Raw genomic sequence first — 23,403 nt, 5'->3', positions numbered from 1 at the left:
ACTTACTTGGTTATACCTCGTTTAGCCTGTGCTTGGTTTAGCAAATCCAGTGGATATAAGTTGTCATTTTCATACAATATATGTCAAATAAATCGAGATAATGCACTTAATCATAATATAAGTGCATAGTCTAAACCAAGTGTTATAAATAGAATATTTTTTTCGTAAAACCAGCCTTTCCAGAACCACAGAAGGGTTTGTTCATTACATTAATGGGAACGCTAGAATACACAATATATAATTATAGGGTTACCTCCCGTCGCAACGGCAAAACATAAGTTATCTTTCGTTAACTGATTTCTTATTGTTTGAATCTTAACACATAAAATTCCAGTTAAAATCAGTTAATCGGTTATCAGTTCTACTCTGGTATAACTCAACAACGCACTATGGTCTCAAGCCCAAATTTTCTGGCCAAAACTATTTCAACGTCCATTTTGTATTGAAAATAATTATTATTTATAATAAATGTGTAAAAACAGCAATTTTTACGTTTTATCGGCCAAAATTACAAAAAACTGCGAAAAGTATTCGTTGAACAGGGTGGTCCCGTTGTGTGGGGTCTAAACCAAAACATTCATATTTTAATCATTTTTAGTGTGAAGAATTCATACCTTTCAACAGTTCGAAATACCAAATTTGAGCTGAATCGGTTATAAAACGACGCTAAAATCCCCAAAATATCTAAAATCGGACGGCACCGTTATGTGGGGGCTATGACAAAAAGTGGACCTATTTTCAAGAAAATGATACGTACTTGTTTTCTATACTCTAAATTTATACACCCTTAAGTATAAATTTTAAGGAAAATCGGTTGATAAATGTTGGTATTACCTTTATATTTCAATTGGATACTAAATACAGTCACAACAGGTGTTTATAACAAAATCCACACATCTTAAAATCTGTGAAAAAACAGGTTCAAATTTAGAAACTTCAAAAAAATTGTTTTGGCCAACAATTTTTTGATTGATACCATAGTGCAATGTTTTCCAGTTGGATTCTCTGGGCCATACAATTAACAATTGTACTTAACCTCATGATAACAAACATAACGTAGTACAAAAATTAATTATTATCGATCATGATCATGATTTGCAATACGAATTAAGTATTGTAAAGTGCGTTGTCGTTAATATGCGTTTATTGATCGGCAATGACCCAATGAATTTATTGGGGTGGCGTATTGTGGTTACCACGCTACAAATGTATAGACAAGGGAATAAGCCGCAGCACGATAGCGGCTAATGATAGCGATAATCAGTTTAAACCGCCTTTAAGTGATTTGGTCAAAAGTGTGTGAAATACACTGGCAACTCATGTGGTGAGAATGATCGACAAAAAAAAAAAACAACAACTACAACCAAAACAAATTAAAGCGCCAAAAGAGTATTGGAACAGACTCTGGTTTCCGATATATAGTATATTTTCTGTTATTTATAACTAACAGTGTTGTTTAATGACCGAGCGGACGAGAGTGTGTTCGTGAGAGTTTCCATGTATTTGTGTATTTTTGTTGTTGTGGTTGTTGGTGGTTTCTTTTGGCTTTTTAACAAATACCAGTTAAGAAATAATCAAGAATTATTGGTAAATTATTGTATTTGAATTGGTTGTTAACTTTGTTTTGTAGTCTGGATTGTTGTTGCTTTTGTTGCTGTAGAGTTTGTTGTCTGCCTGCCAGCTCTTTTGAGCTTTAATGCCAACAAAATCAGTTGGTTAACGTTCAGAACGAGTTGAGATCGTGTCGCGTGCGGTCGTCTATAATTTGAACTATTAAACGTAGCCGTTAAGATCATCAAGTTCGAAACGTAACTAAAAACGTAGAAAGGCAAAGCAAAAAGCGAGACAAATTGTGAAAAGGTGAATTTTATTTCTTAAAACCAAAGAAAAAAAACTTATGTGAAATTTGCAAACTTAAAAAAAGAGAGATTGATGATTTAAAAAAATATTAAAAAAAAATTGAATAAATAAATGTGTGTAAAGTAAGAGAAAACATGTATTGTGAATATATAATTAAACCTTGTGGATGTTTTGGAAACAAAGACAAGTATTTTGTTTTTTAACTATGTTTTTTCTGTATTGTGTTATTAAAAATTCATTTATGCTTAAAGGGAATTTCACAATGCCCCTAATTAATAATAGAAAATTAATTGGTACAAATATTTATTTTGACATTTTTGTTTTCTTAAAAAGGTTGTTGAACTGTGAATAGGCTGAGAAATATTAAAAGTAAAAAAAAAATGTGGAAAATTACGTCTTTTGAAAAAAGTCATGGAAAAAACCTACCTTAAGGATCCTCATCACGGTGCACTGATATCCTGTAAACACTTTAAAAACATGGACTGTGGTAATAGACAAGAGTTCTTCTGAGTTCAGTGCGATTGTATCCACAATATTGAAAAAAGTCAGTGGATTACGTATATTGATCATAGTATCATATCCGGTGCTAGAACCTTTAACAGTAAAACGTCTTTTACTATGCTCTTATACGATGATTAAGCTTTATATCGATTAATTTGACTTTTATTGTATGGAAATGTAAGTAGTCTTCCATCCATCATCCATCCATTGGATTTTTTCTAAATTCAGAATATTCTGAACGTACTGTAAGTTTACATATAACTGGATTTAGGGAAACAAGTGGTTTTAAATTGTCAAATCCATTGCATATACATAAACAATATCCCCGGCAAAAATCTCTAATGTAAACATGACGTAACGCCTTCTTTTTAAGAGAATTAATTTGACGTATACGTAATGTATTTGTCAATTGGATGAACAAAATCCAGTTATATGCCATCATCGAGTTTGATCGTTTCTATATATGATATGGTCAGCCGACTTTCTGATTTCACTTGATCAATATAATTATAAGGTGTCCGATCCATTTACGACTTTTTGGACAATTTTACTTTTTACAGGAATATCCTCATCATACTCTGACCTGCCGAGGTTTTCCTCGAGAAGTCTTAAGATTTCCGAGCATAAAATGCAATGTTTTCCCAAACCACTGGACCTAACTGTTGCTTTGAATAGTCCAATAAATAGATGGATTCTTTTCTGTCATCTCTAATCTTCAATAAATAAAAAAATATTCACATTTATATGTTGTAGATAGAATTCAATATAATTCTGTATGTAATCATTCAAATGTTAAGTCGCATTTTATGTAAAGGTTTAATATGTCGGGTCATTTAAGTTGGCTATTCTCTTGAATAACTGTCCAATAAATGGCATATTCACCCCAAAAACACTTGGTTTAGGCGTCAGTGTAAACACATAATTACAGAAGGTTTACCTTCATAATGGAAAGACCCATATAAAATATATTCAAATATACGGGCATATCATGAGACAACTACATTCTAGTTTTATATTTGAACAAGTTGACGTACTTATTTTATTTCTTGTTCGCAAGAAATATTAACTTTGTTTTCAAGTGTTTGATAATGTACGTCGTCAGGGCGGGTAATACCCCTTTGTAAATTACATTTATTTAATCAGCTTGTGATAAGGTTTATTGGATCATAATTCTTATACTATAACCATTGAGATATAAGTTGATCCCACGCCTTGTTTAGAGATACACCTTGAACATATAGCATAGTTTATTCATAAAATTTAATAATAATGTCAATGATTGATGTGCTGAATTTTTATTTCCTGGTGTGATTTCAAAATACGAATTGATTAGAAATTTTCCAAAAAAGGAAATTTATTGATAAAACATGGATTTGCAATTCATATTGGAAGCTTTTCAGATATACCAATTCTACAGATCCCAATTTCAGTTGCTTTTAATCTGCTGTTATAAGTTATGTACGATAACTTTCCAGCACTAATTACACAGTAACTTCCAGGAACTACTCTCTCAAGCTAAAAATTTGAAGAAAGTTATCGGATAACATTTTTAAAACTTGTAAGAAAAACTTTATTACTTGTTTTAACTCTCAAAAATACAAATATTGTTTAGTCTATATAATGGTTGAATAAGAAAGTGTTACATCAGTTGCTCAAAATCAGTCTAAACGTCAAAACTTTTTTTAGACTATGCACTTATACGATGATTAAATGCATTATCTCGATTTATTTGACATATATTGTATGGAAATGACAACTTAAATCGATTGGATTTGCTAAACCAAGCTTAGTCTAAACGGGGTATTACTGTAAATGTAAACTTAGCATAAAAACGGTAATCAGCTGTTTTTGGTGTAGTACCTGTATTATTGACGTTTATGCTAGGTTTACATTTACGAAATCCACTCGATTTCAACTGTCAATTCCATTGCTCAAACGTCAAATGAAATCTCATCTGAAATCCATTGGATTTCATTTGACGTTTAAACAATGGAATTGATCGTAAACGTGTAAAACACGACAAACTCTGTTGCAAAAACAGTTGCAACTTTTGGTACTTTTTGAGAAGAGTTGGATTTTTTTGCAGAAATACCGAATACAACACTGTATTTTTGGTGGATTTGTGCCGGATTTAAAATAAACCCAGTCGTGAGAGGATTTAATTTTTGTATGGCAAATGTGGTCAGATTTGACCAGATTAAGCAATAAATCCGCATGAAGTGGGTTAACCCGGCAAAAAGCTGTAGTGTAACCGTTCTATAACCTGGCGAAAAGCTCTAATCTTATAGTACGTTTATATATAACAGGATTTAACAAACCCACTGTGTTTTAAATGTCAATTCCATTGGTTATATGTCAAGTAAATCCTCACAAAGAAGGTTAATCCGGCAAAAATGCTCTAATGTGTTCGGAGTTTTGTATTCTAGTCCAACAATCATTACAAATGGCAGAATGTAATTGTACCTGTTTCAATTCACTTGACATTAATGACCAATATTTTACACTTGGCGTTAAGTATTGAGACATGTGTGCTGATTGACATACACATAAAGAGGTTTTTGAACCCATTGCTTGATGTTATTGTTCCTTTTTATAACACTGAACAAGGTAATCATGAATAACGTTCATTCTTTGTACTTGACAATTAAGAAATCAGGTGGGATTTTTTTGGTGGAATTTATTAAAAACATTTTAAATAAAGGCAAAAGTACTGATAAGTGTTTGAAAGGGGGAATCAAGTAACACGTGCCAGTGTAAAAATAAAAGATTGTTTTTGCAAACTATGGGATAACGATCAGGATCCTTCAGGTAAGAAGTTAACGTTATAGTACGTTTATACTTCTTTATTTAGCAATTCCAGTGGATTCAAGCGCCCAGTGGATTAAAGTGCCACACCGCGAAATAAATATGTACTAGAGTATGTTTATTAAATTGCTGTAGTGGGTAACTCGATCTAAGAAATCCTATAAAATGGGAAAGTTTTTAGTGCAAGTTTCAGCGTGTGGCATTAGACTTAAAACATGAATCATTTAAGTTGCCAATTTCATAAAATATATGTCAAATAAATGACGCAAACGCCCAAGACACCTGTTTTAACCGCATTTTACACTTGCACTTAAGACAGGTGTTTTGGTAGTTTACGTCAATTATTTGAAAGATATTGTGTGGAATTGACAACTTAAATGATTAATGTTTTAAGTCTAAGTCCCGGGCCACACTAGAGAAATTTCAGTGAAATTTTGACATGAAACTTTGCTTTTTTTTGGGAAAAACACATAATTTCAAGAAACTAGTGTACACGGTTTCATTTGTTCTGCAATTTTGCTTTGTTGCAATATTTACATTTTCTTTTACTTTCATATCAAAATTTCAGTCAAGTTGCTCTTAGTGTGGCCCGGGACTAATGTCACACGCTGAAACTTGCTCTAACAACTTTCCCATTTTATAGGATTTCTTAGATCGACTTGACATTTTTTGCTGTTGTTGACATTATGCAATAATAAAAGTAGATGCATCGGTGAATTGTTCCAACAAAAACTTCTGCTACATATTAAAATTTAAAACATTTTTATTCACAGTGCAAAATTAAATGGTTGACTTTTTAATAGTAACACTTGCGAAATATCTATTTGTCAGATATTGATATTAATTGAAATTTGTTTAAAAGTGATTTATTATGAAGTCTAAAACACATTTTACACTTAATATGTTTTATAAAACATGCATCATTTATGTTGTCAATTCCATACAATATCTGGCAAATTAATGCCGTAAAATCCCAATATACATATGTATGTCAAATAAATCGAGATAATGCACTTATAGTACGGCTATAGGCCATTTAGATCTGACATCATTAGCCGGATTTAGCACATTATCATGTTTTATTTGCTAAATCGGGCCAAAATCTACAAGGATTTCTCATAAAAAAATAAATCCTCGTATTGAGTGGATTTGTTTTATATCCGGCATAAATCCTCGTATACAACTCTGTTTTTTGCAACATGATGCTAGAAAATACAAAAAGTTGCAAGCTGGAACAAGAAACAAGGTAGATGCATCGGGGAATTTCTATAGCAAAAATAATAGCTCATTTAGACTAGCCATAAATCCTCGACTGGATTTAATAAATCCAGTACAAATCTCATTGCATTTAGATATACATTTTGGAGGATTTAAATGACAGTCAGCTGATTTTTGTTCATAGCACAATTACCAAGGTAGATGCATCAGCCCATCTGAACGAATGTGAAACATCAAAAGAATTTTTTGTAAATTGAATTCGTCTCAAAAAACATACGTCAAATTACAAATGTATTGTTTAATACTGAAAATGTTAGCACATTATGCTACTAATGCTAACTAAAGAGCAAATAAAGAATTATTTTTATCGCAGTTTGCCCATCTAAAATAAATAAACGCATTATTTTATCCTTTATACATCGTAAATATTATAGCTCATTTAGACTAGCCATAAATCCTCGACTGGATTTAATAAATCCAGTACAAATCTCATTGCATTTAGATATACATTTTGGAGGATTTAAATGGCAGTCAGCTGATTTTTGTTCATAGCACAATTACCAAGGTATGCATCAGCCCATCTGAACGAATGTGAAACATCAAAAGAATTTTTTGTAAATTGAATTCGTCTCAAAAAACATACGTCAAATTACAAATGTATTGTTTAATACTGAAAATGTTAGCACATTATGCTACTAATGCTAACTAAAGAGCAAATAAAAAATTAATTTATCGCAGTTTGCCCATCTAATAAAATAAACGAATTATTTTATCGTTTAGACATCATAAATATTAGTCTTGCTTGATTAAAATTAACTTTGTACATCAAAACAAATTTAATTTTTCCGCCTTGCTTAAAAATTTTTACATTTTAAATTATTTTTAGTGTAGCAATTCACCGATGCATCTACCTTGTTTCTTGTGCCAGCTTGCAACTTTTTGTATTTTCCAGCAACATGTTGCAAAAAACAGAGTTGTATACGAGGATTTATGCCAGATTTAAAACAAATCCACTCAATAGGAGGATTTATTTTTGTATGGGAAATCCGGTAGATTTTGGCTGGATTTAGCAAATAAAACCTGATAATGCGCTAAATCCGGCTAATGGTGTCATATCTAAATGGCATATTAGTCTTGGTTGATTAAAATCAACTTTATACATCAAAACAAATTTAATTTCTCCGCCTTGTTTACAAATTTTTACATTTTAAATTATTTTTAGTGTAGCAATTCACCGATGCATCTACCTTGTTTCTTGTGGCAGCTTGCAACTTTTTGTATTTTCTAGCAACATGTTGCAAAAAACAGAGTTGTATACGAGGATTTATGCCAGATTTAAAACAAATCCACTCAATAGGAGGATTTATTTTTGTATGGAAAATCTGGTAGATTTTGGCTGGATTTAGCAAATAAAACCTGATAATGCGCTAAATCCGGCTAATGGTGTCATATCTAAATGACATATAAGTTAATATGTCAAAATGTGTAAACAAGGCGAAAAATTAAATTGAATGAGGTTAACCCGGCAAAAATGCTTTGGTGCAAACGCCGTTTTAGGTACACTTTAAAGTATACTATTAAATTTATTAAGCACCGCCATAGCTACAGATCGTTTGAAATCCAGTGCATTGGTCTAACCCAGTTCTATGTGAACATACTAGAAGTTATACATTAAACTTGGTTTAGACTATACACTTATACCATGATTAAGTGCATTATATCGATTTATTTGACATATTTTGTATGAAAATGACAACGTAAATCCACTGGATTTGCTTAAGCATAGTCTAAACGGGGTATTATTCCAGTGTTTGTCTCCAAACGGGTTAAAGAATACCCAATACCCCCAAATTTGAGGTAGGGTATAAATTTATTATTTATAAAATCTTTATTATCAACACAAATACACCACCTTCGGATAAGACTGTGAATATTTTTAACACAATTATGACTGCCATGATAAATTGTGCCATTAGGTCTACTAAAATAATTTATATCACATTCTTGATATGGCGGAAAGAGAATTTAAACAGCTCAGTTAAGTCATGAATAAATAAATATAAACAATACTAGACAATGTTATATAAATATGTGTGTATACATACAACGTATTTGTATGTTAAGGTAGAGTTACATTAGGCAAATGTTTGCTCCAGCGACCGGCAGTGTGCGCTTACTGAGAGAATAAATTCAATGTATTATTAACACTCACTTGATCTCAGCAAGCGCACAATGCCCGTCGCTGGAGCAAATATTTGCCTAATGTGGTTTGAACTTTAAAAGACAACAAACATTGTAATTTTTTTTTGTTACAGATCATTTGGGCGGGTAAGTTTATGAGTAGGAAAAAGTTATGTTAAATATATGGTTCTTGAAATGGATGGGGTTGTAGTAAGATGCGTCATTTTAGTTGTCAATTCAATTCCTGTCAAAACAGTTATATGATGAGGCAGTGTAAATTAGGTTTAACAAAATATAACAACTATGTTTACATTAGTCCCGGTCCACCCTAGAGGGAATTTCATTGAAAAATTTCATGAAATTAGGTGTTCTTACGTCGAATTCCCCACTACAGCAATATTATGATTTTACTCTACTATGGAACTCGATCTAGAGACGCATGATTTCATGTCAAAATTTCAGTGAAATTACTCTAGTGTGGCCCGGGACTTAGAGATTTTAGCATAGTAACGCCCGAAACATATATAACGTTTCAGTCAGGTTGAGCGTCAATTCTGATAAAAGAATAAAAGAGCAAGGTGAACATGGATTGATTTTTTTCTGTATTCTTTTATTAGAAATGACGCCCAACTTTACTGAAACGTTGGATGTCTTTACGGCTTAAAACGTCATACACATTAGAGCTTTGGGTCGGATTAACCTTCTTTATGACGATTTATTTGACGCAATAGAATTGACATTTAAAATCCAATAAAATATACAAGTAATATATACAAAAAATTTCTCAAAAATTACAATTTTGGCAATCAACTTTTCCTCAAGATTAACTGTTTCACCATTTTGTGTGTGGTGTAGGGTATAAAAATCCCAACCTGACTGAATTTAACTTCATTTTGACTTGTTAAGAGTTTTTTATAAATAAAAAACAAACAATTATTATAATAATAAAAAATGAAACAAATGAAATGTTCATAATAATTTGCATTGCATTATGCAATTGGTAAACAATGGCAGCAACAACAACATCCTATATTAATTATAAAAAACATCAACTTATTTTATTCAATAAACTATAGAAATCCAGTTCAATATGAAAAAGACATCCCATTGTTTTTTTCAATACCCATAAATAAATAAAAAACACGTTCGATGATTCGACAAGTGTAATAATGTAAAATACTCCAGTTACATATAGTATCGAACAACAAAAGTTACAAAAACAATAAGAGCGTTACTATAATGCGTATTGAAATGTAAATTTTAATGAGTTTCAAATTAATAACAGGTCAAAAACAGTGAAAAAATGTATTTTTTGTGCGTGCGCTAACAATGAAATATTTGTTTTTTTTTATTCTTAATACTGCACTAAAAATCTATATAGCAAACGACCTACCTACCTATCTGCATACTTATAAACATATCTAACCATGTTGTATACACAAATAATCGAAAAAATATCGCCTTAACTACGTCAATTGAACAAACATGTTTTTACTTCGTGTTAGCAAAGAAAAAAATATTTTCATTGATAAAATAAAATACCATAATTGCTTTCGATTTGTACTCATTATCGTTGATTTAATAAATACCAAACATCAAACCGACGACGGTGTGGTTGTTAGAGGCATGTCCACCACCACACTTCTTAATTAATTTATGATATGTTTTGTTTGATCGGTTGCCTTTAGTAATAAATTTTTAAGAATTACCACCTCTGGGTCATAGATTAGTGTGGATTTTTTTCTGGCTAACTGGCGTTTGACCATAATTTTTTTTACGATTTTCCCATGTGATTTGGTATTATCGATTTACTATATTTTGATAGTAAAAGAACCGAACCAATCATATTTAACCTTCAAAGATTATAAAATTGCCGGTTTTATTGTCCATTCCAAAGAAATGTGTAGTTATAAACTAAAGCAGATTGCAATAATTTCTATTCTAATTCAGGAGATCATAAAAATTGAAATTAAAGGTTGCAGTCATCGTGAGAAATAAAAAAATTGGGGGAATTTTTATAATATATGTTTATAAAGAAGAACCAATATGTAGTGAAAACGATCATCTAATTTAGAAGACGGAACGTTGATTGTATCACCGTGACAGAATTTCTTTTGATCTTTGTAGCTCTCAATGTTCGTTTCATTATAACCGTGTCACTTGTATTGTGTTATTTAGTCCCGGTCCACACTAGAGTGATTCATTGAAAAAATTGCATGAAATTATGTGTCTCTAGATCGACCTCCATAGTAGAGTAAAATCATAAAATTGCTATAGTGGGGAATTCGATTTAAGAACACCAAATGTCATGAAACTTTTTAATGAAATTCACGTTAGTGTGGACCGGGACTTATGCCCGTAATTTCTACGCGTAGTTATCTATGAGTTCATAGATATCCCCCGTGTAAGCAAAATTTCAATCCATAGGTAACGTTACCGGGTCGAAAACGGCCGTCTTACTTACACCAAGGATTTTGCCTGGTTGATCGTTGCCAATGTGTTAAAAATTGTAAAACACTTATATGTGGCAATGTTGTTACGAAATCATGAATGAAAATCACCAAATCACGTAGAAATTACCAAGCACGTAGGTAAAGATAACTAATAAGTAGCTACCTACCCGGTTACCTAGGGCTAGAAATTACGGGCATTAGAGTATAGTGTATCATTTGAATTGACGCTTGGACCAATTTTTTTCCAAACCAATTAATATTGCTGAATTGCTGAATTTGTATCAATAAAAGCCAGAACTCGATCTTCATACCAAATAAAAAACACACCCCGACACCACTTTCGTATTACTTCGAGGTAGCTTCCAGGTCACCTTCTACATTATACTTGCGTTTAAGTTCAGTTTTCTCCTCTTTAGCTATCAATGTTTGCGCTATCCAGATCTTTTTTTTAATTCTCAGCAGTTCTTCACAATACCGGGCCATTTCTTTTCGCTCAGCACAATTTTCTCCTCTACGTTTGTGAGTTGTTGTTTTATAAGTCCCGGTCCAGACTAGCGTGAATTTTATTACAAAATTGCATGAAATTAGGCATTTCTAGATCGAATTCCCTACTACAGCAATTTCGTGATTTTACTCTACTATAAAACTCGATCTAGAAACTCCTAATTTCATGCAATTTATTAATGAAATTCACGCTAGTGTGGACCGGGACTAAGTGAGCTGGCTTAGGGGCCAAATACATACGGTCCGTTTTGAGTCGCGTCAGGCGTTAAGAACAACAATCACATGAAAAATGTGTAAGTGATGCCAAGTTTGTTCTTGAAGTTTTCATGTGGTTGTTGTAACTCGGCACTCACCGTATGTATAATGCTTGGTTTATATTTACGAAATCCACTCGATTTCAACTGTCAATTCCATTGCTCAAACGTCAAATGAAACCAATGGAATTGACAGTTGAAATCGAGTGGATTTCGTAAATGTAAACCAAGCATAAGGCCCCTTAGATAATCGTCTACATAAAAAGAATGTATGTTCTGCGTTATCTGCTGTATACTCTTCATCATACAGACGGAAGGGGGAGTTATATTTGGTATAAGACGGTGGATTTGTGTAGTGATGTTGAGTGGATTTCGTAAATGTAAACCAAGCATTAGAATTCTTAAAGCCGAAAACACATTCAATGTTTGAGTAAAGTTTTGCGTCATCTCTGGTAAAAGAATAAAGAAGGGCAGAGACAAATTCGAACTAGTTTACCCTTTGCCTTTTATTCTTTTAATAGAAATAAGTTAAGCACAGCATAAAAAATAAACAAAAAACTGAATGAGGTTTGTCCTTTAAGCCGAAACACATCCAACGTTTCAGTAAAGATGGGCTTCATTTCTGATAAGATAATAGAAAAAAATCGATCTATGTTGCCCTTGCTCTTTCATTCTTTTATCAACAAAGATGCTCAACAATGTTGAAACGTTGGATGTATTTATCGCTTTAAAATGCCGAAAGCTCATAGTTTTGTCGGCGGTTTAGAGCGGTCTGAAGTCCAGGAGATATCAGCTGTGTCTTTTTACGTGATAATTTGTAATAATTATTACGAAATGTATTTTTAAACAAATGTTCAGTAAAAGAGAGCGAAATGAGAGAACAATTTTGACAGTTGTTTGCTGAGAAATTGCTAAAAGTTGCTGAAAGAATTTTTCCCAGCAACATTTAGCAAGTTCGATCAGCTGTTTTTAATCATCTGCTAATGGTCAGCTGCTTAATGTTTATCTGATTTTTGTGGAAAAATACTATAAATATTACGACTCAGCTATATTTATTGACTATTTTAATAATATATTAAATATTTTTTATTTATTTTGCTTAAAATTGAAGAACTTTTTCATTGCTTTGGTGTTAGTTTTTCTTTCATGCATTGGCGCCAATGTTTTTGTTTTGGTAATCAACTGTTACCTTGCTAAAGTTTACTAAATGCTGTCTTTTACTTTTTTCTCTATTTTTGTATCAAAGAGTAAAATCTCTCTTACTCTCTGAAAAGAAGTTACTGAAAAAGTAAAAAGACACAACTGTCATTTCTACGCGTCTGTTGTGGGATTCTGTAACTCATTTTTACTGTTATCGATAATTGTCGGTAAAATTAAAATGCTTATAATTTCGATAATTAACGAAATTTTCGGTAAGTTAACGATGAATAAAAAGTAGTCGCTAGCCTCTACCGACACAAATAGTGATGCCAACTTTACTTTATATTTTTAGTCATAATTTTGAGATTTAATTTTACCGATTTTTGTCGGTAACAGCAAAAATGAGTTACAGAACCCCACTACTGTTCAGCTAAAACGTTTGTCATTGCGCTTTTTCCGATGTCACACGTACACATTTTTCGGTAAAGTAAGTCCCGGTCCACACTAGAGTGATTTCATTGAAGAAATTTCAAGAAATTATGCATTCATAGATCGAGTTCCCTACTAAAGCATTTTTTTAAATTGCTGTAGTGGAGAACTCGATCTAAGAATGCATAATTTCACGAAATTATTGCATTGAAATCGCTCTAGTGTGGACCAGGACTAAATTGAGTTTCGATCTTTCGTTCTATCGATTATTAACTGGATTATCCACTGGATTTACTAAATCGAATACAATGTAAACGTACTATTAATACTTAGTAGAAAAATCTATAGTGAATTTTATAGCCCATTTAGTTATGACTTCATTAGTCGGATTTATCACATTATCAGGTTTTATTTGCTAAATCCTGCCAAAATCTACCAGATTTCCCATACAAAAATAAATCCTCGTATTGAGTGGATTTGTTTTAAATCTGGCATAAATCCTCGTATACAACTCTGTTTTTTGCAACATTTTGCTAGAAAATACAAAAAGTTGCAAGCTGGCACAAGAAACAAGGTAGATGCATCGGTGAATTGCTACACTAAAAATAATTTAAAATGCAAAAATTTGTAAACAAGGCGGAAAAATTAAATTTGTTTTGATGCACAAAGTTGATTTTAATTAACCAAGACTAGTATTTACGATGTTTAAACGATAAAATAATTCGTTTATTTATTTAAGATGCGAAAACTGCGATAAAAAATTCTTTATTTGCTTTTTAGTTAGCATTAGTAGCATAATGTGCTAACATTTTCAGTATTAAACAATAAATTTGTAATTTGACGTATGTTTTTTGAGACGAATTCAATTTACATAAAATACTTTGACGTTTCAAATTCGATCAGATGGGCTGATGCATCTACCTTGGTAATTGTGCTATGAACAAAAGTCAGTTGACTGTCATTTAAATCCTCAAAAATGTATATCTAAATGCAATGAGATTTGTACTGGATTTATTAAATCCAGTCGAGGATTTATGGCTAGTCTAAATGAGCTATTAATTTTAAAGATTTTAATAAACAAAAGCATCGTATGCAAGAATCTACAAATTTGTTATCGAAAAAATTAGTCGATTCTTTACGGTGTTCACTTTTTTGTCCTTTCACAGATAGCTTCTGATCAATTTAATTCACTTGAGGTGGGCTTATATTGCTTTCAACTTTTCAAAATCTTCATTTTTACCTTAAAGTTTATTTCCTGACATGATATTCCATTATATACATATAGTCTGGCATTGGCCTTTTTGTTGTTGTTTATGTTATCAATTAATAGGTACCAATGCCAATTTCGAAATCACTGAAAGGAGATTCAAAGTACTTAAGATACACTTGAAACTTTGATGATATTGATTTTTGGGGGGAAATAATTAAAATAATGATGTTAAAAACGAAAAAATATGAATTATGGTACGTTTAGATTTATAAATCCACTCGATTCCAAATGTCAATTCCATAGCGTATCCGTCATATTTATTTGAAATTACAAATCCACTGGATTTTATTTGACGATGGAATTGACATTTTAAATCAAGTGGACTTCGTAAATCTAAACGTGTTATTACAATCGAAATGGCTTTTAACGACAAAATCCAAAAGTCCAGAATTTATCCACAAACTCTCACTTAAACGGCATTTGCACTAGAGCTTATTGCGGGTTAACCTTCCTTATGAGGATTTATTTGACGTTTACGCTATCCGGTTAAGTGCAAACGGGATATTAAGCTGAAAACATATTAAACGTTTGAGTACAGTTTTGTGTCATTTCTGGTAGAAGAATAAAGAAAAAGTGAAATTTGTTAGCACTTTGTTTTTTTATTCTTTTACCAGAAATGACACTTAACTTTACTCAAACGTTGGATGTGTTTTCAGCTTTATAGCTTGACCGTCTCTATAAGCGATTTCGAATGTATTTGTATTTCTATTTCCAGTATTAATCACCGTAATTGATAAATCAAGTTTTCTTCAAGAAATCGTTAAAAAGTTAAGAAATTTTCGATGTTCGGTCCGATGAGACACTGACCTTGGCCAATAAAATAGTTTCAACTCACAAATACTACACGTTTATGAAAATGAGATAAGCTAGGCATAAAAAATACATTTAACCAAAACTTCCGCTATTGCCTATTTGGTATTATAGCCATTTTCGTACAACTTTTGCATACACAATTTTGTTTGTTTTTATGAATTATGGAATTACTATGTAAGCATTGCAAGACTTAAAAGTAATACAACTAATATTTTTGTTGTTTTTTATCTTTCAGATCCACTACAATTAATCTCCCACATCATAACCTCCTTCCCCTCTCTCTCTTTCACACACATAAATCATGGTTAATCTTTGGAAAGCCATAACTCGGCGAAAAACTGATGATGTCCACGAAGAAGAATCAAAATTAGCACGTGTTTTGGGTTTGCTCGATTTAACTGCCCTGGGTGTGGGTAGTACCCTGGGTCTGGGTGTATATGTATTGGCTGGTTCAGTAGCATATAATATTGCCGGTCCCGCCGTTACTCTGTCTTTTCTTATTGCCGCTGTTGCCTCTGCCTTTGCTGGCATTTGCTATGCGGAGTTTGCAGCTCGTGTTCCCAAGGCGGGTAGTGCCTATGTTTACAGTTATGTGACAATTGGTGAATTTGTTGCCTTTACAATTGGTTGGAATTTAATTTTGGAATATGTGATTGGTAAGTGAGAGATTAAACTTACAAATGGAATGCAAGCAATAAATCATTTTTACTTATATTTAAGGTACTGCATCAGTGGCCAGAGGCCTTAGTGGATATTTTGATTCTTTGATTGACAAGAATATGTCCAGCGCATTGACTGAAGCCCTGCCCATTAATGTCAGTTTCCTGGGTGATTATCCTGACTTCTTGGGCTTTGGCATGGTTTTGCTATTGACCTGCATTTTGGCCTTTGGTGTTAGGGAGTCAACCTTTTTGAATAACATTTTCACCAGTGTCAATATTATTACCATTTTGATTGTATTGGTTGCTGGTGGCTGGAATGGTAAGTTGCGTTGGAATTTTTCGAAGAAGTACTGTATTAAAATAAATCTACAATTTTACAGCTGATCCCAAAAACTGGTCCATTCCTGAATCTGAAGTACCTGAAGGTTTTGGCAAAGGTGGTTTTATGCCTTATGGCATTGCTGGTGTCATGGCGGGTGCGGCAAAATGTTTCTTTGGCTTTGTGGGTTTCGATTGTATTGCCACAACTGGTGAAGAGGCCATTAATCCAAAACGTAACATCCCCTTGGCCATTGTTATTTCTTTGATCATTATTTTCCTTGCGTATTTTGGTGTATCCACGGTATTAACCATGATGTTGCCATATTTTCTACAGGTAAGCAAGCAATTAAAGTCAATTGTAAATGTTTGATTACTTAAGTCGATTTTGTGTGTTTTTTTTTAGAATGAAAATGCTCCCTTCCCAGATGCCTTTGAAGCCATTGGTTGGACAACTGTTAAATGGATCGTAACAATTGGTGCCATTTTTGCTTTGTGTACCAGTTTGTTGGGCGCCATGTTCCCCTTGCCACGTGTCCTTTATGCCATGGGTAATGATGGCATTATTTTCAAGAAATTGTCCAAGGTTAATAACTACACAAAGACTCCATTGTTGGCCACCATTTTATCCGGTATTTTGGCATGTAAGTATGGGGAACTTTGGGAAGTCTTAAATATATTATTCAGGTGTTGGAAAAAGCACATAGCACAGGATATTTTTATTCTGAGTCTAGATAAATTATTATTGCAAGTATTGAATCTCCACGCTATGCCTTCGCAATACACAACTCACAATGCTAAGTAACTGCAATGACAGATAGCACACACAAGATGTGCATGTAAATATTCGTAGCATTAAGCCGAAAACACATCCAAAGTTTGGCTAACGTTTTTTGTCATTTCTAGTAGAAGAATAAAAGACAAAGTGCAGTCAAGTTTGAAGTTTCCTTTATTCTTTTACCAGAAATTACGCAAAACTTTACTCTAAGGCTGGATGTGTGTTTCGGTTTAAGTTCTCATTGTTTGTACAGAAGTTGTAAATATTCCTATCCAATAACTCTGAATAATGCAACCATCACAAGAGAGGGGTGACATCCTAATTTTACCATCGGCAGCAAGAATAAAAAAAATAGTTACAATAGGTTATGGGCCCAGGATACTCGCCAGAAAAAGAAAAGTAAATTTGTAGTGATGAAGATACTCCTCAGGACAACTCTAAAGGAAATCGTTTTCAGAATTTTGAATTGGAAAAATTATGATTTTATAATTTATGAACTGAACCGATTGAAAATTTGTCCGAGGATAACTACGAATCCTGGAACCGCCAAATAAAGTGCGTTCTTATTCACCAAGATCTATGGGAGATTAACAGCGACGATGTAACAAGTAAAACGGAACGTCGAAAGGAAAAAGAAGGATGAAAAAGCCATGACAACAAAAATTCTATGCATCTCCCCAGAGCAATTGTCGTATGTAAAGAACACCAAAACTGCGAAAGATGTGTGGAATTCTCTGAGCGACATTTATCGATCAAAAGGACCAATGCGAAAGGTATCATTGTTCAAACAACGGAGAGAATGGAGGAAAGTTAAAAGGACCAATACAAAAGGTATCATTGTTCAAACAACTCCTCAGTCTGAGAATGGAGGAAAGTTACAGCATACAAGAATACCTGTGCCAATTCTTGTCTGTCACTGATAGTTATAGGCAGGTATTAAGCTGGGTGAGGACTTATTAGTCATTGTGGTCCTCGCCAGTTTGCCGAAATTCGAAAACTTCGTGGTTACTCTTGAGTCGAGTTAAGTCAAAGTGAAATTATCTGAAGAAATTGGGAGGAGAAAATTTGCAATGGGGAGAACAGAAGACAATTCCACGACAGTGCTTACAGCACACAACAAAATAAGTCCCAACAACAGAATTGCTTATCTCTTAGTTATCCACAGTTTGGATAAGTTGGATAGCTTCCTAAACGTCTGTTAGACTATGCACATATAACATGTTTAAGTGCATTATACCCCATTGGCACGTAACCGGATTAACCCAATGGGTTTGGGTTTCAAATGTCAATTCCATAGCGTAAGCGTCAAATAAATCCTCGTAAAGAAAGTTAACCCGGCAAAAAGCTGTAGTGCAAACGCCGTTTTATCTCGATTTATTTGACATATATTGTATGCAAATAACAAATTAAATCGACTGGATGTCTGGCACAATCGGTTCGTTGTGAGTTGCGTCACGCGTAAAAGACAACAAGCATATAAAAAGGAGTAAAGGCCGCGGCACATACGGCGCGTTGTGCGTCGCGTTACAACAACCACATGAAATGTTCAAGAACAAACTTGGCATCACTTACACTTTTTTCATGTGGTTGTTGTTTTTAACGCGTGACGCGACGCACAACGGACCGTATGTGCCGGGGCCATTAGGAAAGGAAACATGGCATCACTCACACACTTTTCGTGTGGATTTTGTAACGCGGAACTCAACGGAGCCAATGTGCAGAGGACATGATGAAATTAAATAGATCTTGCTAGAGGCCTTAATGCTTGGTTTACATTCACGAAATCCACTCGATTTCAACTGTCAATTCGTTTGCGTATACGTCAAATGAAAACTCATCTGAAATCTATTGGATTTCATTTGACGTTTAAGCAATGGAATTGACAGTTGAAATCGAGTGGATTTCGTAAATGTAAACTTATTATAAGGCCGCGGCACATACGCTCCGTTGTGTGACGCGTTGCGCGTTGAAAACAACAACCATATGAAAAATGTGTAAGTGATGCCAAGCTTGTTCTTGAAGTTTTCATGTGGTTGTTGTAACACGACGCTCAACGCGCCGTATGTGCAGGGGCCTTTAAAGACCAATGTGCAGAGGCCAAGTGATGCCATGTTTTCTTTTGAAGTTTTCATTTGGTTGTAGTTTTTAAATCGTCAATGACACTCAACGGACCGATAGTCCTGTTTATATTATAGGGTTATGCCGGGTTAACCCTCTTTATGAGGATTTGTTTGACATATACCCAATGAAATTGACATTTGAAACCCAGTTGGTTTATTAAATCCGGTTATATGTAAATGTAATACTATACCAAGTTTACGCTTGCGCTCCAAAATCCACTGGATTTCACGAAATCCTGAAATACATCCCGGTGTTTACACTTATTTTTTGTTGATTTCAAACATATTACAATAATCAAGGTAGATGCATATGCGCAGCTGATCGAACATGAATTTTCAAACAAGTTATTGTAAATTGAATTAGACAAAATCTACGACAATATAGAACTTTACAACTTTATTTCGAAAATTATCGTAAAATTATTATTAACTGTGTATAGTGCTAACCATGGTGGAATAAGAAGGTGTTACATCAAATCATACCAAACGTCAAATTCGGTCACAATAATGTATTATTGTGAATTGCTTGTTTACATTTTGTATGTGTTTTTATTCACAATAATGAATTTTGACAACTAGTGTGATAACCAGCTGTTTTTGCCGCTGTACCTGTATTATTGTGCCATGGTACATACTAACAAATGAAAAAATAAAAAAAGATTTACCATTGAAAAAGTACGGAAACACAATGAAAAATAGCATTATAACAAAGTAATTTAATATTTTTTCACATTGTTTACAAAATTTATTGTTGCAGCAATTGACCATCTACATTGTTTATTGTGATACGTGAAAAGTGTTGCAACTTTTCGTACTTTTTATGCAAAAACAGGGTTGTATATCATGTGTACTGTGATTTGGACGTTGATTTCACGAAATGAGATGATTTAATTTTTGTATGCGAAATCATGATATATGTTGCTTGATTCCGCGCGAAATCACGAAATGACGCCGAATGTAAACCAATCATTAGTAAATTTCTTCAAAACTTGAGCATTTTTAGAGTAACAGTACATTTACATTTAACCATATAAAGGAGATTAATCAATTAAAAAGCTTTAGTGTAAACATGACGTAACTTAAATTATGTATCCATAATGATGGTAATATTTTTAGCACCTTGAAGAATTTTTTTGCATCTAAACTACTATCCACAAAAGTGAATTACTTTAATTTTTCTTAAAATTTGTAAATAATTCGTTATTTCCCCCTCCTCCCTTTTTCAGCTATTATGGCCCTGATTTTCAACTTGGATCAACTGATTGACATGATGTCAATTGGCACGCTTTTAGCCTATAGCATAGTTGCCGTATGTGTGCTAGTATTGCGCTATCAAGATGAAGATATGTCCGGTCGTGAGGTTACCATACGTCTACCCACAGTTATTAAACAATTTTTCAACGGCAATTCATATCGTGAACCCAATAGCCTCACTTCAGCTATAACAAAAATTGGTGTAGTCCTATTCGGTGTGATGGTCATTCTATGGTGCAGTTTGGATAAAGTTTTTGAATTTGGTTCTACTGATTCTATTATTGCATTGAGTGTATTGGGTGCTGTGTTGATTATCATATTGGTAATTATTGGCTGTCAACCAGTATCATCGATTGAGTTGACCTTTAAAGTGCCACTGGTGCCATTCATTCCCTGCCTCAGTGTATTTGCCAATTTGTATTTGATGTTCCAATTGGATTTGGGTACCTGGATACGATTTTTGATTTGGGTATTTATCGGCTATGTCATATACTTTGTATACGGCATTCGTAATTCAACCCAAATTTCACGTAATAAAAATCATGCTGCAGCTGCTTTGGATATGCAACGTACCAATGAAGCATTCGAACCAGACTGGAAGGTGGAAAATGGTAAAAGTATTAAAATGTAAGCGAGGAGAGTTTTCTTTTTTTAAGTGGCTAGAGGAGGTTAAAATAATCCATTTTTAATGAAAGACTTAATAACCTAGTATTGGAGTTGATTAGGAACGGACATAAAACGGACTGTCATATAATAAGGCGCAATGTAAAGGAAGTATAAGTATGTCTTGGTAAAACGGCAATACAATTTTAATTGCCACAAGTCCCATTGCATATAAGAGAGAAATAAGGAAAAGTGAATCTTTTCATAATAAGAAAGTGCTGCAAGTACAATTAGCTAGTTTTATTTAAGACTAATGCTAAGTTTACATTTACGAAATCCACTAGATTCCAACTGTCAATTCCATAGCTCAAACGTCAAATGAAATCTCATCTGGATTTCATTTGACGTTTAACCTATGGATTTGACAGTTGAAATCGAGTGGATTTCGTAAATGTAAACCAATCATAAGAGTACGTTTATATCGGCTTTTATTTTGTTGAGCAAATTACAGCAGTTTTCAAGTTTTCAATGATACATCTGGTGTAAAAAGACAATATTCAGTAACATTTGGTAACAATTATTACAAATTATCACCTAAAATGACAAAGCTAATACCTACATTAATATGTCAAAAAATGTTTATTATGATATAATTGCTATATAAACGTACTTTAAAAGAGAAAGAGCTTTTATATTGACAGTCTGCGTTCTTCGTTCGTTCAACTCCTCCAAATAGACTCTCGTATAACATTGGTGTGAGAGTAAACATAGTGTGTGAGAGAGATTTCTGATTTTTGAGAGTCTGTTTTTATTTTATCAAAATATAACTTCTTTTTTTTAGTTTTTTATATATTATTTTGTTAGTGCAAAACTTTTATGCATTTTGTTATTGTTGTTTTTTAGCCAGTTAAATTATGAAGAAATAGGGAAATGGCCTTTATAATGAAAAGAGTATTAAATGTTAAGTACTTAAATGACATTTTAGCAGCTGTCATAAACACGTGAGGGATTAACCGAATGGACGACTGTCATTTATTTGTGGCAATCGTCAATGTGGCAATAAACCATGTACATACATACATATTTTTTTGTTGTAAATATTTATTAAAAAATATACACAAAACCGTTATGTGTGTCATGCCATGTCCCAATAATGGCAGTTACTAACGCTGTCTATAAACGTTGAAATGGTATTACAAATAATTTAAATTAATTGAAAAATCGTGATTATTATTTTATACTATTAAACAATAACATAAAATGTCATTTGGAATTAAGAAAACAACAAAAAAAGAATCCCTCCTCAGAATATTTTATGATGGAAAAAACAGGTTGAGATTGGGTGGTAAAGGGAAGTTAAGCCATTAACAATGGTGGGGTTAAGTGCTGCAATAACCTGTAAAACACATTTTTTAATGCTTAGCTTACCTTCTCCAAAACAAAGCCCAATATTAATATTTTTATTAAAAAAGAATTACGCCTAACTCATTTAATATACACACACAAATGTTTATTTTAATTCCCTCTTAATGCCAAGCATTTCCATGTCTACTATTTTTTTTGTTTTAATTTTTATTATTTTTTATTTTTATTTTTAATGTATATTTTATTGTAGTATAATTTGTTGTATTTTTTTTAACATACACGCACACACTATATGTACATTCCCATTTTATTACCATTGTGATATTTGTAATATACATACTTACATTTATAAAACTAATTGCTCCAACAACACTTTGCCATAGTTATAATAATTTTGGCAAAATTCGTTACATATATTTAAGAACCCAACTACAGTTTAAGTTATAGTAGAATTTAACAGTTTATTGTATAAAGTATGTGCTAGTTATTAAGTGTGTATAATTTTTAAATATTTGTTAATTATTGTTTTTAAATATTCAAAGAATTTTTATTATTTTTTATACCTAAGTCGAAGATTTTACGAATTTATGTATAAAAAAGTTTGTAAACAGAAAATAAAAATTAAAATTTTAAATAAAAATAAAAGTTTTTTATTATTTCTTAAAAATGTGAATTTTTCAATAAACTTCTATTTACACTGCCCACTTAAAAAATCATACTTCATTTATTTGACAGATTTTCCTTGCCAACTTGAATAACATGTTTTACCAGTTTGTTGTAAATGTGATATAAGTGTCAAACTACTACGAATGAGAGAAATAGACCTTTCCGAACAAACGGTCTCTTGAATTGAAATTATGAGGATTATACTGTAG

General features: G+C 32.7%; 1 protein-coding gene across 8 annotated transcripts in view; it reads left to right on the top strand.

Moving 5' to 3' along the window:
• Positions 1-23,173, top strand: part of slif (cationic amino acid transporter slimfast) — a 59,360-nt gene extending 36,187 nt beyond the window's left edge. For 2 of the 8 annotated variants that reach the window (XM_073987685.1, XM_073987686.1), the window contains exons 2-6: positions 15,664-16,084; positions 16,149-16,409; positions 16,471-16,745; positions 16,815-17,052; positions 20,533-23,173. In XM_073987685.1, coding sequence (XP_073843786.1) covers positions 15,730-16,084; positions 16,149-16,409; positions 16,471-16,745; positions 16,815-17,052; positions 20,533-21,191 — 1,788 coding nt within the window. In that variant the 5' untranslated portion in view covers positions 15,664-15,729 and the 3' untranslated portion in view covers positions 21,192-23,173. Of the gene's footprint in view, positions 1-1,635; positions 1,983-2,198; positions 2,539-15,663; positions 16,085-16,148; positions 16,410-16,470; positions 16,746-16,814; positions 17,053-20,532 lie in introns of those variants that run through there. The other 6 variants (XR_012412980.1, XR_012412982.1, XR_012412981.1 and 3 more) reach the window with 6 other exon arrangements.
• Positions 23,174-23,403: the final 230 nt, after the last annotated feature.

The sequence above is a fragment of the Musca autumnalis genome, unplaced genomic scaffold (genome assembly GCF_047663935.1).
Source record: "Musca autumnalis isolate F117 unplaced genomic scaffold, ASM4766393v1 scaffold_4, whole genome shotgun sequence".
In the NCBI taxonomy this organism is placed as follows: domain Eukaryota; kingdom Metazoa; phylum Arthropoda; class Insecta; order Diptera; family Muscidae; genus Musca; species Musca autumnalis.
The sequence above is the reverse complement of the archived record's forward strand: the minus strand, read 5'-3'. Positions and strand labels throughout refer to the sequence as shown.